Source organism: Neovison vison, chromosome 3 (genome assembly GCF_020171115.1).
Source record: "Neovison vison isolate M4711 chromosome 3, ASM_NN_V1, whole genome shotgun sequence".
Classification (NCBI taxonomy): Eukaryota; Metazoa; Chordata; class Mammalia; order Carnivora; family Mustelidae; genus Neogale; species Neogale vison.
In genome coordinates this window covers 69,549,568-69,569,786 of record NC_058093.1, presented here as the reverse complement: position 1 = coordinate 69,569,786, position 20,219 = coordinate 69,549,568, and the positions used below count along the sequence as shown (strand labels likewise).

The 20,219-nt window shown below is 40.1% G+C and overlaps 1 protein-coding gene and 1 long non-coding RNA gene across 3 annotated transcripts in view; one reads left to right on the top strand and one right to left on the bottom strand.

The window, feature by feature from the left end:
• MAP3K20 (mitogen-activated protein kinase kinase kinase 20) overlaps nt 1-20,219 on the bottom strand; it is a 178,248-nt gene that overhangs the window by 44,457 nt on the left and 113,572 nt on the right. For both annotated transcript variants that reach the window (XM_044242350.1, XM_044242351.1), the window contains 4 exons: nt 19,373-19,459; nt 13,741-13,815; nt 8,799-8,905; nt 1,623-1,758 (listed from right to left, as the gene is read on the bottom strand). In XM_044242350.1, coding sequence (XP_044098285.1) covers nt 1,623-1,758; nt 8,799-8,905; nt 13,741-13,815; nt 19,373-19,459 — 405 coding nt within the window. The remainder of the gene's footprint in view (nt 1-1,622; nt 1,759-8,798; nt 8,906-13,740; nt 13,816-19,372; nt 19,460-20,219) is intronic.
• LOC122902602 lies at nt 1,196-4,676 on the top strand. Its single transcript, XR_006383833.1, has 3 exons — nt 1,196-1,322; nt 4,064-4,237; nt 4,501-4,676. It is a non-coding gene; the product is annotated as an uncharacterized LOC122902602 (long non-coding RNA).

Genomic DNA, 20,219 nt, shown 5'->3' with positions numbered 1-20,219 from the left:
TATTACACAACTATGTTACTAAGAGCAATAGTGTGTGCAAGGCAGCCCATGATTTCTTAGCAAAACTAATGCCAATAAACCGAAGAAATATTCTAAGGCAGACTGTAATAGGTAGTTTAGAGTATTTTTCTGACAATGCTACATTTAGAAGGAGTCAAGACATGCAGTGCTTTAAAGCTTAAGATTTCAGTGTACTTAAAAAAAACAAAAAACAAACAAAAAAAAACCATCTCTGAGCCTTGGAAGACCACCACAGTCCTGCCTCTCCTCAGCTGGGGAAGAAACTTGGGGGAGAAGCCGTGCTCCTCGCAGACCCTGAGGGCGATGCTTTCTGAGTCTGCCAGTTGGGACCAATTCAACCAGAACAGGAGACTTCCCTCCACTTCCTTCTTGAGAGGCAAGTTAAATTCACTGAACTTATAAATTGTGATACCTTTTAATGTCCCATGGCAGTTTTCTGTGTAGCAATTCAGTCCTTACTTTGGAAATCCCTGCACAGCCAAAGTCATTTTGGGAAAAAGTTAAATCTGATAATAAACAGTTAACTTCACTGTGTTTTCCTTTTGTGGATATCAGGTTGCTTCTCCACATGAATTGGAAAAGGAGGCAAAACTATTTTATTCTTTAGACACTGGAAAATACTTTTCAACTGGGCACTGGCTGCTTAATGAAGATTAGGCTTTTAAAAATAGGAAAGCTTTTTAAAGATCACCAAGTAAAGGGCATTTAAGTATCTTTTTTGTGTGACCGCCATAGCAACTATCAAAAATGAATTTAAAATACATAACAAGTTTACCTCTAATCTCACCATTACTTGTGATTTGAAAGTGGACAAAACTCCCCATTAAAAACCCTGAAAAAGCCAATGATAAACTTAATTCCTAAAATGATAAATCATTCAAAATAGGGAAGAATCCTAAAAATTTGATTAGACTTTAATATATCATGGCAAGATGTAGGCACAAGCTCAATATATACCTAGTGAATTCCTTAAAAAGAATTTTTATTTTCCTCTCAGCAGAAGACTTGGAAGAAAACCAAGGTATTTCCTAAGTGTAGTAAATACTGGAGGCTTGTCTCAAGGGAAGTCTTTTTCCAATCTTTTGCTGCCATGACTAGAACACTAAATCGAGCAAGGAATATTAATGCTTGTCACTTATATGTCACTAAATTTGCTTTCTTTTAGGAGGAAGATTTGGTTAAGTTCTGCCACATCAAAACTCTTAGACAGCTAGCTGCCTCGGCGTTATGTTTATTAATTACTGATGGACTCCGTGGAGTTAATCAGCTTTTAGGCACACGCTCTGGGGATCTAACAGATGGTATGAAAATATACTGCATTTTATTTTTGTAATCCTAACGTACAAACACACTGACAATAACAGATCTTAGAGAAAGAGCCAGAAATAGGCTAAGCTTTTCTTTTACATTTCTGGCCTTTTGTTAATTGAAATTAGATCTGTGTGCTACTTAAGTGTAAACGCAGCCCCTTTCCCGTGCAGGCAGGAGGCAGGAAGTGAGGAGGTGGCAGTGGGGAGGGGGCCAGGGGAGGGCGGCCATGCTGCCCTGCTAGGCTATAGCTTCTAAGTGGGGGGCTGAGCCACCCTGTTGGGAGCACTCACCGGGGTGTTGGACTGCTCTGTCAGCTTTTGCTCCCACATCCTCAGACGTCTTTCCCGTTCTTTGAGCTCCTGCTCTTTACAGCTGAGGTCCCGTTCGAGTTTCTTCAGCCTCTCGAGAGTTGCCTCAATTTCGCACCTGCGTGGGGATGACCGGTTTAAGTCTCAGCTTTGCACCACGAGTTACTGAACGCTTAGTGGCTCATCAGAATGCTTAATGTAAAACGTTAACATTTGCACTTTTATTTTTCACCAGTTTTGAGATGTAGTGGACCTCTGTCACTGCAGAAGTTTCAGGTGTAAAGCAGACTAGTTTGACTTACATATACTGTGAAACGATGACTCTATAGATTCCGTGGGCATCCATCATCTCATACAGAGAAAGCGAAAAAAGAAAAATATTCTTGTGATCAGACTCTTAAGATTGACTCTCTAAACAACTGTCACGTGTATACTATATATGACTGCAGTCATCAGGCTGTACGTTACATTCCTTGGACTTACGGATCTCGTGACTAGAAGTCACAAGACCACCTTCCTCCTATATGCTACCCCCGCCAACCGCTGGTGACTGGAAATCTGATCCTTTTTCTCTGTGAGGTTGGGAAAACTCGAGCTTCGAAACCGACCTGTAAACTATCAGAGAAGAAGAGATCTGTGGCATCCTGCAAAAACAGGGGATTTCTAGTTTGGGAGAAGAAGTTCAAGAGACTTCCTTACCGAAGCACCGAAGACCCACCGTAGAGCCTGAGCTGCAGGGCTGCACCTGGTTTAGCTACTCAGTGAACGCTGACATTCATGTAGCCCTTTGCAGCTCGGAAAGCACCATCACACAGCGTCTCATCTTATTCTTGTAACAACCCCGAGAAACAGGCACTAACTCCACAGAGATGGGGAAAATGATACCCAGGTTAGGCGACCCTCATCACTTCACCAGTAAATGCACGTTCGCCTGTTCCCTGGCTGGGCACCTCAGTCAGCAGATTAACTGACCCAGTTTCCTTAGCCGTAGGGGGTGATGATTATCTTACATCAGGGTTCCCCACTTGCCTGATCCTAATAACTACCTGGGCAGCTTGTTAATAAATATACAACAAAAAACACAGATTCCAAGGACCACTTCTTTAGAGCCCAGGATTCAATCGGGCTGGGTGGGGCCCAGGAATTTCCATTACTTAATAAAAGACTGCGGTAACTTTTATAATCAGGCAAGTGTGGGCCAGATGAACTCTAAGAGCCTTTCGAAGTCTAATCATTTTTTTTTTGGAAGTTCCCTCTTTGGTCTCTATAGGCCGACCACGCTCACCCCTTAGAGCATGTCCAGTTCTCGGAACCCCTCCTTTGTAGGAAGTGAACTGTTGACATCGCTGAGCACAAGCTGTCTTCTTCCTTCAGGGCTGTCACAGTGTGTAATTCTCAGTTACGCTCTGAGAGCTGGAAGTTCCTTCCCTTGGCTTTCCGAAAGGCCTGGAAGCAGCTGACGGCTGGAGGTCAGCTCGTGCCACGAAGACAGACCCACTGCACCAGGGCATGAGGCTGGGGGGACCCTGACTATGGAAGGTACCGCCCCAGACCGAAGTTAGTGGGTACATTTAACCCAAATCTGCTTTTTTAGCTCCAGGGAAAATTAGAATATATGGCCATCTTATTCCAACACCCTTGTGGATGAGAACTAAATGGAAACCAAAAAGCTGTGGGCATTAACTGGCAAGATCCAACACAGGGAACAGCTTACTGAGGGGGGTCTGACCTGGGCCTGGCACTTTGACTCCCTGGTTGTCTGAAAGGCACACCTCAGAGCCAGGGAGGTAGCAGTGAGTGTAAAAGCATCTGCTGTCAACACTCCAGCCCTTTCCCTGGTGCCATTTGAAAACAAAAGAATGACAGAAGTAGAGTCACACCACATACCCTGAAGAAAGGCACTAAATCAGCAATCTTTCAGAACTGTGACTGTCCTAAAATCCACATTTTATATTTCTGGGTATTTTTGACAAGAGTATTATGCACATTCACAGATGGGTTTCTGTTTATTTTCCAAATGGAGGACTGAGAGGGAAGAATCACTGTGGAAAACCTTAGGTAAAACTTCTGTAACAAAGGAAGAAAGGATGAGCCCCCTGGCCGAGAAAAGGAGAGGGTCAGAGGGTGACAGAAGGAGGCAGCAGAGCCTGGTGCACTCCGTGGCAGAGGGCCAGGGTATGCTGTCTGCAGTGCTCTGCCTGGTCACCCGCACCCCTGCCAGAGAGATGGAGCGTGCTCAGACTCTGTTTGGTCAGGGTCCTCGGCCAACACATTTGAGTTCACTCGGAATTTAAGCCGTTTCACCTCTGGGAGCCGACTGTGATTTTGAGCCCTTCTGGAAAACCACTGTTAAGTAAGCTGAAAGCTGGGACAGGGAAAACTCAAACACTGACTAAAATGTGCTTCCTCAACCCTCTCCTCAGGCTCAGCGCCTCCAGCACCAGCTCCCCTGGGCAGCCTGCATCGGCAGGGAGTGTGGGATGCCAAGCAAACCTCAGGAGGGCAACGTGACAGCTGTCCCCTCATGGTTCCCTGGTTGCCCAGGCATTGTTTTGCGTCAAATGCATCTGTTGATGTATCTATATCGCCTTCTATAAGTAAGTAAAAGCATTTTAGTTGATAAAAAATATTTTTTCTTAACCCAGATCCAACTGAGGATGACTTCCTCTAGTATCAATTTTCCATATGCCAAAAGCAGGGAATGAACTGCAATTACCTTTAGAGGTCAATTTGTACAAACAGCCATATTAGATAGGACGATAAATAGATAATGTGTATAGTAGTGTTATATATAAAATGATTTGTGCAATTATCCAAATTGTAGATTACATTTTTGGATCTGTTTTTTGTTTTTAACAAGGCATGCCACAGTGAGAGTGTTCTGATCACCAAGGAGGAATACAACCAGCAAATACTCTGCCAAGAGCCCCAGCTCTGAACGCGCCGTCCCAGCACCACACAGCTCGCTCAGTACGGATTACCACAGGTCTGTCGACAGTCCCATGAATCCATGAAAACTGCAAACATGACCAACAGGGCGACACACTTCCTGTTCATAATACTCACTGCTGTTATTGCTAATAAGTCAGTAAAAGGAGCAAGAAGCTAAAAGGTAAGATGAAGAGATGACTTTCCTAGCATCTGTTAGGTCAAAGGAGAAAACATAGCTTAGGTGGCTTTTAATAACCTAGTTTAAAAACAGCTTTAAGAAGAATAATTTAATTCTGTAGACAGGGTGTCTCATTGGGTCTATGTGTGAGGAAACTGTACCAGAAAGCAAGCATTTGCTAGAAACACCAGATTTCCTACACATGCTTTTGACTCTAGTCACATGGTTTCTGACCCCAGACAAAAGTCAGGGGAAAGAGAACAGTCTGGATGTGTCATTCTTAGAAGTATCCCGTTGATCTGACAAAGCATTTAATTCTTTCCGGTATGTGGCACAGAGTGGGATAGATGGTTTGCCTTAATCATGACCTAAAACAGTCATGCTCTGTCGTATTTCTCTTCATTCAAAGGAGTCGAGTCAAGTGAACTCTTCGTGTTAATGAGTGGAAAGCTTGGCCCTGGCCACAGGTCCGGGAACAGCGCTGCACAGACTGTGTGCCACGGCGGGCCTATGGGACCACACCAAATGGGTACCAGCCCCGGCTCTGTCTTACATGGAGTGTTTTGAGACAGGTGACCCAACCTGTCCAGGCCCTAGATTGTGCATCTGTGATAAAAGTTCGGATTGCCATGTGGATTATACAAGATGATCCAGATAACAGTACAAGTGTCTGGTAAGAGTATAATGAATGACAGCTGTGTGTTGTTATTCTAATTAATATTAGTATTATTATCCCCTATGTTTTCAACCAATTGCCAGGTTCACTTAGAACAGCCCTGTGACTTCTCAGAGTGGTTTAATGGTTCAAGTCAAGAGAGGTGTTCCCTCACCAGCTCTCAGGATTAACTAGTTCCTAAGAGATGGCCAAGGAGGAAGCCAGCGAGGCAACTGTTGGCTTTTTTCTAAAATACATTAATGTTATTTTCCTCAGCTTTTCATTGTGAAGCATTTAAAAAATGTATTATTCAACTTCCAGGTTTGTAGGACAGAAAGCTATCCAAAGAGAAACCACTCTCTCGTAATTTCATTATCCAGTGGTAACACTGGCCTTTTGATACTTTCCTCTATGTGCACATACCATATACACATAGCATGTTTATTTTACAAAAAAAAAAAATGGAATCATTCCAGTCATACTGGACCCTCGTCTCTATTTTTAAATCATCTGTCAGATCTGTATTATCACGAATGGCCCCACCTATTCTGTATATGGAGCTATCATCAGTTTTTAAAACCATAAAAACCACAAAAACCCAAAAATCTTTTATTGCACTTTATGCCATTCTCGTTTGCATTTCTAGATGGCGCCGTGCTAGTAAGCAGGTGTCCATACATTCTTGTACAACCTTTCCATTTATTTTCCTAAGAATAAAATGGTAATGGTGGAGGGGTCTGAAAGGTAGTATTTTCACCAGCAACATATTAGAAAGCATATAATGCTGGATATTTTCATAATGTATATCTTTGCCAGTCTGAGAAATGAATTCTGTTCTCTTACAGTTACTTGATTAGTGAGTGAGGTTAACTGTTTTTCATATGTTTATTGGCCATTTGATTCCACCTTTTGTGAAATGCCTTTCATGTCCTTTAGAATGAGATTATAATTAAAATGTTATTTTAAAGACAGCAACTCTGTCTACTATAGTGGTTTTCAAAGTGTGATCTGGGGACCCATGAGAGCTTTTCAAAGGATTCAAAAGGTTAAACTGGTTTTCAGAATAACATTAAGACGTGATTTGCCTTTTCTACTCTCATTCTCTCACAAGTATACAGACTTCCAGAGGCATGATAAGTGGCAGAGCCGCTGGCTGAACGTAGAGGTGGGATGTGTTGTTTCTTAAATGAATCAATAACTACATATTTATGCTTTTTTCCCCCATTCTCATTTTGAGTGTGGTAAATGTTGACAGATATAATTTACTGAAACAAAAGCTCTTTGTAGCCCTCACTAATTTTTCAGAGTGTGATGGAGTCCTGAGACTAAAAACTTTTAGACCTTCTGAGCTACTGTACAGGGGGAAATAGACTGTACGGCAGTTTATGATGGGTATTGCTTTTGACCATATGCAGCTTCTACATTTTTATATAGAAAACTCCTCCCTATATTCTGATAAACAGTATCTGAGAGACTGTACCTCAAGGGTATCAACAGTAAGGTTAAAATCCCACCAGTCTTTTGGAGAACAGACCAAACAGCATCTCCTCAGGAAATCCTTTTATTACCTTGTCTGACTAGATGAGATTTCATGGTAGTATAGTCTCAGATATCCAGTACTTCTCTGTCATCACACGTATCAAAATAGTCATGAAATGTCACTTGTATATTTATATTTCATAGTTTACATTAGACACTCAGATCCGTGCTGGGCTGTTCTGCTCATCGCCACAGCACAGCCCAAGAACCTGGTGCTCCAGCAGAGGTTCTGGGACCACCTCAGTGAATGAACATCAGAAGCACACTTGGCATAGTCAACAGATTAGCTTACATATTTATATTCCCTTGTGTGATACCATAATGTCTTTTAGTATTATTATCACTGTGCTGTTTCCTGCCCCTAGTATTTATTGAGCCACTGCTGTGTTCAAGGCACATTCTAGATGCTGCGGGTGTAGTAACGAGCACAAGAAAAAGAAATTATCTGACCTTTTTACATTTCAGCCAGCAAGACACAGATTAAACAACCAACTACGGTTGCTCATTCACTCCAACAGCAGTTGCGGCTCTGAAGGAGATGGTCCCAGGGCACATAAAGTGGAACCTCATCCATCTCGGGGCAGAAACACTTCCTTAAAGACATGTTATTTCAGTGGCTATCTGATGAATAGGAGCCCGGTTGGATGTGGGTGTCAGGAGTGGTATGCCGCTGAAAGGGATGACTTTTATACAGAAGAAAATGCATTTGCAAGGACTCTGATCGAGGAAGAAATACACAACTGTTGAGGGACCAGAAGCCAGAGATTAAGAGGCAGAACTCTATGCTCTTAAGGTAAGATTGCTGAGGTCAGAGTACAGAGGGTCTCCTGAGTCTCGTGAAGGGTTGGGCTTTGTAGAGAGTAATCCCTGACACGGATTTAAAAGAGGAGTCATGTGTTAGACTTGCACTGGCCTCTTCCTGCAGGAAACAACATTATTACATGCTTTGTTAATTACTTAAGTCTAGAACAAAACCCATCATACCTACACTCAAGCAGACAGTATGACTTTTGTTTCCCTAAAAAAAAAAAATTTCATTTAACTCACTGGCCCTGGATAGAGATTTCAAAAGTATAAAAATAAATCAGATTATTGTGAAACGCAAACAGAAAGCCCAAGGAAATGTCTAGTAACAGGAGTAAACGCCACCATCATTTCCAGAGTGCATGCAGTATTCACCGGGCAACAGCAGGTGGCGTAAGGCGTCGTGTTACCGCTGTGGCTTTCCGGAGCAGAGATAAGTTACTTAAATCTCTGCTGAGTCAGGGAGGAATAATGTCAGCTCCCAAACATGCTATTTATATTCCTGCAGCACGTGACCTGGCTCAACGGTCGCATCCCAGGCTTGCTTCTTCCACTCACACAATACAATTCTCTCATTACTGAGTTTGTTTTACACTTGACAAAATTTAATAGGATTTATAGCATCAAAAGTTTTCTTTTAAAAGTGTTTTTATAGTCTCCCTACCCCCTCCATCAACAGATACAGCCCTCTGCAAATCCCTGGGCAAACAGTATTTTTATTTCCATTGGAGAGACGCCAAGACTCCCTAACACAGAGCGTGTGGTACAGAGAAATGTCTGGTAACTGTCTTTTGTCTCAGAAGACGTGATTTCAATATTCTTTCCAAATACTGAGATGTATGATAAGGCAACAAGCTTTGAAGATTGCTGTTTTGTTTACATATGAAAGGGAGGCCTTATTAGATGTCCAAAAAAATTGAGCATAAAAAGCAAACAAAACTCTATGCTTAGAAGTCAGTACTGTCCTCAAGTTCACTGGTTCTCTTCTGCAGTGAAGCTGGTCACAGTCGTTCAAAGCCAGAGACCGTGACTCAGAACGGGGCTTACTCACCTCCACTCTGCCTTGTTGTGCAGGAATGAGTTACACTGGTCGGGAAGGTTCGTGTCATTTGACATGGACTCCAGAATCGAAATGATTTGCTTAAAAGATGGCCGTTTCTGAGGAAGAGAAAAGAATCACTCATTGGGACTTAAAGTAAGTCTTGAAGAGAAAATCCATAAACACAACAATAAGCTGGACGCACAACAAATAAAATGGCATGCAGTGTCCCGAGTCAGAGTACGGCTGTCAGACCACTTAGGTTGAAGGGGACCATATTCCTTATTTTCAATAAATTATTTCTAAGAACAGAGGCAGATGTCATTTTTCTATTGTGTGGCCTAACAGTGGAATAATTACAGTTTTTCTCCAGGTAAGGAAAGTATGAGTTCTCTCTTGGATATGATGAAGCACTCCTAAAAGGAAAAGGCAAGTCCTTTAAAAACCCAGGGGATACAGCGAGTTTAGTAAAAGTTAACGGCAGAGTCTGGGTGGGAGGTATACCGGTATTCATTATAAAATTCTTTCAACTTTTCTGTAGGTTTCAAATTCTTAGAATGAAATGATGGGGAAAACCCTAGTTAATGTTATAAGAACTAACAAAATTGCCTCAACCACTTGCTCAGAGAAAAATTCCCCAGTTTTCAAGCCATTTTTAACTTCACTGTTCTCAGTGTTTATTCCATGTCGTGACTCGTTCTGGAGCTGGGAAACTCTAAGGCACGGTTTACTAGAAACAGAGAAAGCAGCGGTTAGGTGCATTTCTTTAGCTAGCAGTAACTCTACTTGTCTTTTCTTAAGACTCCAGCTAAGGTTGAGACAGAAGGTTAAAACAAAAATGGAAGGAAGATAATAAAAGGATGATGCACCTTCTCTCTTCATCACACCTCAAAATTACACCATTTCTGAGAAAATTACAGTTGCAGCAATTAAAACATGCATTTTAATTTAGGAGCACAAAACAAGAAGGAAGTGTTGAGGTAGCTTGCTCTCAGGACTTGAGTGCTTCCTACATTAAGGGAGACAATTTTTCCATTTTTTAGGAATATAAAACTGGGATACGTATTCTGAGTTCTGCCTGTGTTGCACTCTTTTAAGGGAATGTGTGCCTGTGTGTGTGTGTGTGTTAGTAGAGGCATAAGTAGCTAAATGTCACCGATCCACATAAAAGCATTCTAATAAGAAAAGAAGTAAATGCCTGAAGTAGGAAATTTGAAAACTATTTTGTCCTCTTTTAGCTTTATCCCCATTTTAATTCCTCCTACTATGTGTCAGTGTATGAAAGGAAAAGTGAGCTGTTTGCTCAGGAATTAATTATAAATACAGGATTTTCATTTTGCATGGAAAAGCAGCAGGAGGGGTTAATGAATTTTTAAAGAATATTTCCCCCCACATTTAATCATTCTTGGAATAAAGTAAAAACTCTTTTGAAATCAGATGACAAGTGTCCCTAGAAAAATCTTTATTTTATAGGTAGAATATATTCTCAGATGGAAATTATCAAAGTGAACATTTTAAAAACACAACAATGTAGAAATTTGTGCTAATGGTATTTTATGAATACTCTGGTTGCAGAATACAATACCTGGTCCAGGCTTAGGTTCCTTTTAGTGTTATGTAGATTTTGCTCGCATTAAAAAAAAATTATAACTAGGACCATCTATTAAGCATCTATATACATTACTTTTTATCTTCATTATATAGATAAGGAAAATCCATCTTAGAAAAGTATGGACTGCCCAGCATTACACTGGAAGCAAGTTCCTGAATCAGGGGCAATGCTCTTAAACCCTTCAATGCTTTATCACATGAGGGTAAGATGTTACTTCCTATCAAACTCAGGGCTTTTTTTTTTTTTTTCCTATTTAGAAATGCCATTTTAGAACTGGAAAGGATACGCACCTTTAGTTCCTCCTTCTCTTTGATAAAACACTTTGAGCACCTGGTATAAGCCATTGGCATGACCTGACATTCACCCAATACTAGCTTTCTCTTGTATTCCCTTCACCGTCCTCATTGCAAAAGAACATTTTTCTACAGGTGAGCTGAATATTTTCATCTATGTCTTTAAAGCACAAGGGCTAGGGGGAAAAAAGGAAATAAAAGTTTTTAGCCAGTGATAGCTCTCTCTGTATGCACAGGAGTGGCAAGCACTAGTGGCTGAATTGCTACATACTTAAAGCCAGAGAACTAGAAGATGCCTTGGTCTGGCTGCTTTAGTCAACACAGGGGCCTCACTTACTGAACGAGTGTGATGTGCTGAAGGCAGCCCTGTTCCCTCGAGGGGACTGCAGTCCGTGTAGGAAGAAGAGACATTTAAAAAATACAACAACACAGGGTAAGGCAGTAGTCCGGACTTGGTTTAGGAAAAGGGGGACGGAGGAAGGGCGGGGATAAACAGAACAGCCAGGGAAGGCTGGCCGAGAAAGTCCTCAGGGGAGGAAAGAAAAGAAGAGGGCATGCGCAGGGAAAGGAGGTGTGTAAGGCAGTCTGGAGATCAGCCACGAGAGCGCTGGATGTGGAGACTGCAGTTTGGGGCATACTTAAATACTGGGGGGATGTATTAATTGTATCAGAATAAAATGCCCTGAATTTAGGAAGTAAAAATAAATCTTAAACTTTCTTTATACTTCACGTAGTTAGAACACAAGACTCCACTGGACCCAAGAAGGGTGAGCTTGCTACATGTTAAAGACATGCCAGCTTCATAGCATTAACACCAAGTCTAAGGTCCTTCCTGTGTTACGTGTTTACACTATTAATTAATGCACCTTAAGTGTACATTCTCAGAATTTTAATCAATGAAGTACAGAGTTTCCGATTAAGAAATGCAAAACCTGCTTTGCATACTGAAATATAATTGCAATTACAGAGAATCTAGTTGCATTAAACTAATTCAATGCAAATAATTCTAGGTGAAATTTTTATTTAAGTAGCAGAAAAATATTGCAGAAAGGACTACATATGCCGCAACGGACAGAGAACTTGTAGAAGAGTATAGAGAAGGTAGTATGGCAGCATTTAAAAAATACAAATGTTCTAGAGCAAGCCTCCAAATAGCTGAGTGTATTTTCTGCTGGATTAGCTGCAAAGTGCAGGCATTTCTCTTACTGCTTAAAACCCCCACATTCTGCAAACCACACACTAAAATAATAGGACCTAAACACAGGTAGGGCAGACCATGCCATACATATGCAACTTTGTCATGGAATGCTAATAAAAACAGTAGTACTAAATAAAAACACTAACGGAATTTAAAAATGTTAAAATTCTTGAATAAAAAACAGTACTAATAAGAGACTCTCCTTTAAAGAACAAAAGGGTGAAGGTAGTTTGATGAAGAGGAGTGAAAGCAAAGATGAAGGCTGCTGTTCTTGAGGCAGAGGTGAAAGGTGCAAATCTGGGAAGTACCCCCCCCCCAAACTCCTCAGAGACAAAGCACAGGCCAGACCAGCCAACAGAGAGTGCACGGGGCTGAGAGGCTCCACAGATCTGCGCACCCGGCTGCTCTGTGGCCCGCACTATACAAGCTCCTGTACTTGGTGTTGAGCTGTTCTCACGAGGTGGTGCGGACCCAGGTGCTAGGTAATAGGTGGGATCTGGCAGGTGAGAACTCCAACTCACTGGTTGTGCATCCTTCCCACTAGAGAAAGATGCTATGTGTTACTGGCACGCATTCTTCCTGGGGGCCAGATTGGAATTGGGTTTAAACTAAGGAAGAAATTCCACTCCTGAGTCTTTGTTTTTAGATCTCTATTTTAAGAAGTCAATTTGCAATATATCTACTTCCATGAAAAAGTGGACAAATTTGAACTATAAAATTACAGCTCATTTCTTGGGCCTGTCTCTTCTTCCACTGTTTTATCTGTAAGGATCTTACTTTCTAACTTTTTATTATGAAAAATTTCGAACATACACAAATGTGGAGAGAACAATGTAACAAGCCTCCATATACCTATGACCTGGCTTCAGAATCTATCCTGGCCAATCCTGTTTAATCTATACCGCCACCTATTTCCTTTCAGTTTATTTTGAAGCAAATCCAAGACTTGCCTATTATTTTATCCTTAAATATTTCCGTATGTGTGTGAGAGTCTTTTAAAATGATCTTTGCAGGGAAAGGAAGTGGGCCTTGATGCTCAAATGTGATAACCACATGAAAGTCTAAATTTTGGAGTGTCTCCAACTCTATTGTGATAGCTTCAAAACATCATGAATCTGGGCAAGGAGTATGTATCAGGTTTCTCTAGAAGGGCTACTGTGGCCGGGTCTTTGGTTCAGACCACTTGGGTTCATTCTCCAGTCTCACCATGTACTAGCTGAGGCCTTGAGCATGACTTAACTTCTGTGTGCCTTGACCCTTCATCTGTAAAATGGGTGGAAAAACACAACTTACGTCACAGAGCTATTGTGAGGAATCAATGAGCGAATGTACATGAAGTACTTGGAACAGGGCCTGGCCCAGAATAAGCACTGTGTGCTGGCCATTTTTAGAACACGAAGGTGCAACAGTGCTTCTTAAAGATTAAAAACAGGGGCGCCTGGGTGGCTCAGTGGGTTAAGCTGCTGCCTTCGGCTCAGGTCATGATCTCAGGGTCCTGGGATCGAGTCCCACATCGGGCTCTCTGCTCAGCGGGGAGCCTGCTTCCCCCGCCCCCTCTGCCTGCCTCTCTGCCTGCTTGTGATCTGTCTCTGTCAAATAAATAAATAAAATCTTTAAAAAAAAAAAAAAAAGATTAAAAACAAAGGAATGCAATTCTCTCTACTGAATCAAGAGTTCCAGGCGGCTGTAAGAAAGAGCCAGTCATGAAGTTCTAAGGATAAGGGAGGCAACCAGCAGCTTTGCTTTGTAATGACTCTTATTATCTCAAGTGTTAAAAACCTCAAAGCCAAATAAGTGGAATTTCAGAATCCTGAACAATGACCAAAAAACAAACAAAAAATTGATATATACCTTGGCATCAGCTTCCCAACACTGACGTAACAGCTCAGCAAAACTCCTGGGGCAGCTGCTTGGAATGGTTAATCTCTACCACAGAGAGAGGAAAAGACAAAGCAAGGATTTACTCATGGAGGTAAGCAAATACTCACTGAAAGTTCTTAAAAGAGTTACATGAAGAGCACAAACAAGTCATTAAATATTAAGCTTCCACAGACTGATAGATGGCTGGTGAGAATTTATGTTTAGATTCATCATATCTCATCACTAAAGACACGTTTAATCCTGTTCTTCCAAAAAGACCAGCTGGGCCGTGGGTGCTGCATCTCTGAAAACGTCTTCAGCACGGACCCGCACAGAGATCATTTGAGAGAAGTGGGCCTCTTCTGATTGGCCAGTAAGAGATTCTGGACATAGGACTCATTAGTGCAAGGGCTGGACACAACAAGGATTACACTGTGAGCATCGCTCCTATTCCAACATGTTACCGAAGTGCTTCTCTAGGACTTGCCATGCTCCTGGAGGCTCTTTAGGGATCTACGGAGGCATTTTTGTTTATTTTTAAAACTGGAGACTTGCCCCTGGAGCGGGTCAAGAATGCTGGACATCTTTCACTACGTTGTAAATCCCCGCCCAAGTACTCCCTTGCACTCCACCAAACTTCAGATGCCCCACATGCAATCAAACGAGGTTTAATCATTTTCTGGCTCTAGACCCGCTCTTTGATTTACAAGAAACACAAAAGTATATTTTAAGCAGATTTCAGATGCAATGAACTAAGAATGCAACTACCAAATAAAAGAAATCAAGGGCAGATTGATGTCTGCATTATTCATAACCTTCCCGAGATATTTGGAAAATGTCACCTACAACAGCATTGCTTATGCTGCTGGAATCGTGGAGACCACTCGACTCCAGTCTGCATTTGTAGATGTTGAATCCTATCTTTCCATAGGTACGAGCTCTAAAATGTTCCATTTTCTCCTCTACTGTGGCCATGCCTGCGCATTTATACACAGTAATACGTATTTATTTCTTCGGTATATTACAAAGAGGACATTATGTTGACTTCAAAATACAATGTGTGTGGGTAGGCTGTACTACATCCGGATTTCATTTCCGGAAAGTAGAGGGAGCATGAACAGAGTTGTTCTCCAGAGAGGACTGGGTGTGACAGTTGAGAACCACAACACTAAGAAGTACCAAGATGAGTTACTCCGCAGTTTTCTTGTTTACCAAAGAAATTTTGCAAATAAAAAAGTGCAACTGAACTTAGTTGGATTTGGGGGAGGGCCACGTACAAAACTAGAGAAAGCGTTGCCCTGGCAAGAAAACAGGTGATCTGCATTTAGAATTACAGATAACCTTAAAATCAAAATCAATCAAAATAAATACAACCCAAAAGTTTATAAACAAATGGCCCTCGCTAAGTTAAAGGCTATGCTAAACATTTTTTTTTTTTAACTGATTACATAGAATAGACTTGGTCAGCTGTACTCTCATTTTACTGTAATGTGAACTGGAAACCTTTTGATGAAGACCAAAAGGAAAATCAGGCGTTTACTTTTTAAAAATATTTATATACAGTGGTTGGTTAGGAGTGGCAACTAAGAGAAACAAAGTGACTGCAATTATTCAGCTGAATGCACCCCATGGCAAAGTAATTTCTCATTTTCAATATAACTTTTTCACATTTTTCTAAGAACTGAAATGGGATCTGGATGAATATGGATGGATGTTAATCTTTTCTGTCATCTTTTCTTACTGAGAAACTTTTTAGCTACTGCATCTGAGACATTATGAAAGAAGACAAAATAAATTATCTCATATGGTCAAATGTCAGTTAAATCTAAACTCAGACACTAATGTAAGGGTTTGTTTTGGTGCACTAAAAAAGTACTTTAAGAGAAAATCCAAAGTATTTGAGTCCTGATTACAGAACGATGGGCATTCCTAATGCATTAAAACATCCTGAAGTAATCAGATTATCAGCCACAGATTAGCCATACTACTTAAAACTTAAATATTTTACAAGTTCCAAATTTAAAATGAAAATACTTTCCAACCACTAAATTAGGCATGACATTTTTGAAAGAGCATATTCTTTTTCTGCATTGTTTTCTATATAAGATGAAAAAAATTACTTTTTGTCAATTATTTTTTATTATCCTTTTTCCAAAGAGTAGTCATCAATGGATTAAGTTTTTTGAGGATTTCTGTCAACAGTATGGGGTGCCTATTAACAATAGTTTGGTTAAGTGACCGAAAATTCTCAGGTCATGATCTCAGGGCCAAGAGATCGAGCCCAGTGTCAGTCTCTCTAGAAGAAAAAAATAGTTTTTTTTTTTACTTAGAACAAAACATAGTTTATGAGAATCTAAGAACTTGTAAAGATGGAAATTATGCTATCAGAATACTTTGAATGACCTTGAGTTTCAGAGAAATTACGAAGACAAATACACATGTCTATAAGAATTACAAAATTTACTAGTAATATCCTCCTAATTTCATGACTTCTGTAAAGGTTCAGTCTTTGCTTTAACAGTGCTTTATGTATCTAGTTTTAATAGGACTTAATATTAGGAAAAATTGTTTGAAGGCCTTATTTCATTATTAAGCAGTCAGAAGCAAAAACCTTCAGATATTTTGAGAAAGTATTGATCTTCTTATAGATCCAAAGAGCAATCTAAATGGCGAAACTGAATAAGGTCCAGAGTCTAGTTAAGATTAGTAATGTATCAGTGACAACTTTCTGGTTTTGGTATTGGCCAATACCTGTATTTCACCAGTGGGGGAAGCTGGATGAAGGACACACAGAATTCCTTTTACTATTTTTGCAACTTCTGTGAGCCTATAATTATTTCAAAATAAAAAGGTAAAAAGAAAAGGTAACTCTAATATTTGGATATAGGTGTATTCCAGGGTGGCTGGCTTACATTTAAAATGTCTCCCTAAGTTTAAACACATCATTCTTTATTTAAGGGAGGTCTGTTAAAAAAAAAATACATATGTACATATACATATATACGTATATATATGTATATGTACATATGTATGTATTATTTTTTAATAAAATAATGTAAAATGTAAAATAAAATGTAATGTAAAATAAAATAAAATAATTTAATAACATATATGTATATATATGGCTTGCTCTTTTCAACTCAAGAACCCAAGGCATTCCAAAGTAAAAATAAACGAAATAATTAGAAGTTGAAAGGATCTGTAAATTATTTTTAAATCAAAGTCTCAATTTTATTATGAAGTAAAATAAGTCCTTGGACTTTTTTTCCCCCAAGTTTTTATTTAAATTCCACTTAGTTAACATATAGTGTAATATTAGTTTCGGGTGCAGAATTGAGTGATTCATCACTTATGTACAACACCCAGTGCCCTCCTTAGTTCCCATCACCCCTTTAGCCCATCCCCCCCACCTCCCCTCTATCAACCCCTTCAGTTTGTTCTGTATAGTTGAGACTTGGCAATCCTTGTAATGTTACATCAACAGAATCTGTTTTGGTAACACGTGTCTACACTTACGAGATGAAATGAAGACTCCTTTGTGAATGGTGACAATGGAAAGTACAATTAGACTTAATTTCAATATTTTTGACAAATACTGAACAGAGTGAGAGTAGACAGGTAAGTAGCCTTATAATAGCCAGTTTTCCTTAAGTTCAGTCCAAAGTTGAGAAAACTCTCATCGCCACCTGGGGTTTCTTGAACTTGCTATTCTGTGTCCAGAAGGGGAGGTACCTGAGTACCTCCGGGGGTTTTCAGCCGACTATCAGGTCACACACGGATGAGACAGCAACATTGGACTCTCGGGAATCCCTGAGGGAAAGGACGGCTGACAGCCTCCTCCTGTACAAGCTGACGAAGTTCTCGAGGTTACAGATGGGTGATTCCTGGCCCGCGAGCCAGCTACCCAAAGGCAGCGTCTAAATTCATTTTTCTTGTCTGCTTTAAACATCCTCGATAGATACTCATGTTCTGAAAGTGCTTTAGATGCACACCTCCTCTGCCACCCTTTAGAGGAAATATTTTAAAAAATACTGTTTTTTTCTTATACATCTTTGGAGGATCCAGTCAGCTTTTAAAAAACTTTCTTCTAATTTTCTTAGAACAACACAGAGGGAAAAAAGTTACATTGAGTGTTCCGCTCCAAAGTCAACATTAGGTCAATCGCTTTCTTCACCCTCATGTGTAAACCCAGAACCAAACATCTAATCACCTCACTGGCAAAAGAAAATGGAACAGAAGCAAGCCGGTTCTCATGTCATGAAAATATCAGATATCCTGCGTACGAAGGTCTGATTTAATAGCACACCAGGAATAAGCAGGACATTTAATTAAAACAGAACAGCTCCTGTGAAACACTGAGCGAGACACATTCTTGAATATAACGCCTTTTGCTTTTTCTTAAATTGGCAGCTCTCTCCCATCAAGTTCAGCCATCGTGAACATTTCATCTGTTCTCAATAGCTCGGGAGGACAAATTAATAAGGGTTAGGGTTATGTGATCTAAACTATGGAAACTTGGTCTCTCTTAGTCAATTGCAGCTGTTTGGTTAACGTAGTCTGTCCCTGCGCTCACATGGGGAGCAGATCAATCTAATTCTTTCATAGCGTTAAAAAGGGCATATCTCCACGTAGTCACCTTTTTGCAAATTATTTGATCCTCGTGTTGCGCGCTTACCTTCTGTGGAGGGCACTGATCAGCTCTGGCAATGAAGCTCTGTGAAATCAGGTTGTTTTGCATTGCAAAGACAACTGCGGGCTTCCAGTACGGGATCTAAGTTCTCCTAGTACCTTTACTGGATGCTTCGTCCTTATGCTGAGGATTTCCATGCCTGTGCATTTCAGTCACAATTTTAAACCTTTCAAAATGTAGTTGCTCTCTTTGATATGAATGTACCACGTTCTCTGATGTAGGCTCATAGGTCCAACTAACTGAAAGCCTCAATTTGTGGGAAGAAGAAAAGCGAGGCTGGGGACACAGCACAAACGGTGTTTACGCCACTGAAGTTCTTTTGAAATGGAAAGGCTCTGCATGAAGAAGGGAACAGTTATGCCACTGCCTCGCCAATTCCAGTGAGGAGCTCATCTTCAATGTAGTGTTCAACGTAGGTGGCAAAACTGTAATTTTTCCCTTTTTTGAAACTATTTTTTCTTCTTTTATTTTTGAAATTCTCATCTAAGCGACAGTTTCTTGTACTATAGTGACTCCTGCTGGGAGAGGTAAGTTGAAGTAGCTGAAGGTCTCTTACAGATAGATCAACTCCCGGCCAGTAAAAAAGATGTCCTAAACGCAGGAGATGGAGTTAAACTGTTCCCCTACCTTGGACGCAATGGCTTCTTTCATCACTAAGAACAAACCCCTAGGTTTTACAATTGAGACTGAGAAACTAGTACAGTACTTGTACAATTTTTGATCTACAGCATCACGACGTGAAGCTGCAACAATTAGATGTAAAGGGTCCATTCATGAGGAATAACATCACTTTGACCCTTTGTGTTAGCTCCTACTGCTAATCTTTCCATAAGCGTGAACTTACTTTCAATTTGAAGAAGATGAAAAAGTCTTTTGCAAAACCCCAATACTGTTTTCTGATCTATGTACCTGAATGGAGAATCGTAGTCTTACCTCGTTTTTTTCCACTACAAGCCAAGCTACTTGTAATCCTTCCAAACCTTTAAAGGGGACCTCCCTTGTTAGCATCTCCCAGAGAACCTGGAACAAAAAGAAAATGGAATTTTTATTCTTGTACTTTATATTTTTGGTGTATTACTGAAACTTATCTAACACTTAACTGTATCCAATTACCAGACAAAACCAACCCCACCTGTAGAAGCCTGGACAAAACATATATATTCATGCAGAGGACTTCTTCTAAATATTATATACCTACACACACACATATTTTATATATATATACACATATGAGCACACACACATACATTCATTTTTTGTTCATTTTTATAAAGAAAAAAAACTAGTTTAGAAATCAGAACATTCAGAGCCAGACTTATGAAACCAATGGGCCTACATAATTTATCTTGTAAGTTTCTAGAATTCTCAGATTCCCACAAATTAGGTTTTATGTTTTGTTAGTCCAACACTTTTTACCTTCAATTACCAATAAACTTCTCTATAAGATAATAACTGGGAATTCAACTGTATTTTTAAAGGTTCAGTAATGGTCTGATAAAAAATACTCAGCCCTAAATCCAAACCACTGGCTAAACCATTCCCCCCGTAATGGTAGATACTGGCAGAACTGTAACATGAAATTGTGTGTTTTGGAGGAAGATCTCTCAAAATGAGTTGGTCTAAGGGAGTCATTTTCTTCCACCTCTAACATAATTATATGTTTTAAAATGTAATAAACATTTTATTTATATGTTATGTTCATATATATGTTATGTTCATATATATAAGCTAGGGTTCTGTGTGTGTGTGTGTGAAATTTATGTGTGTGTTCATATCTCTG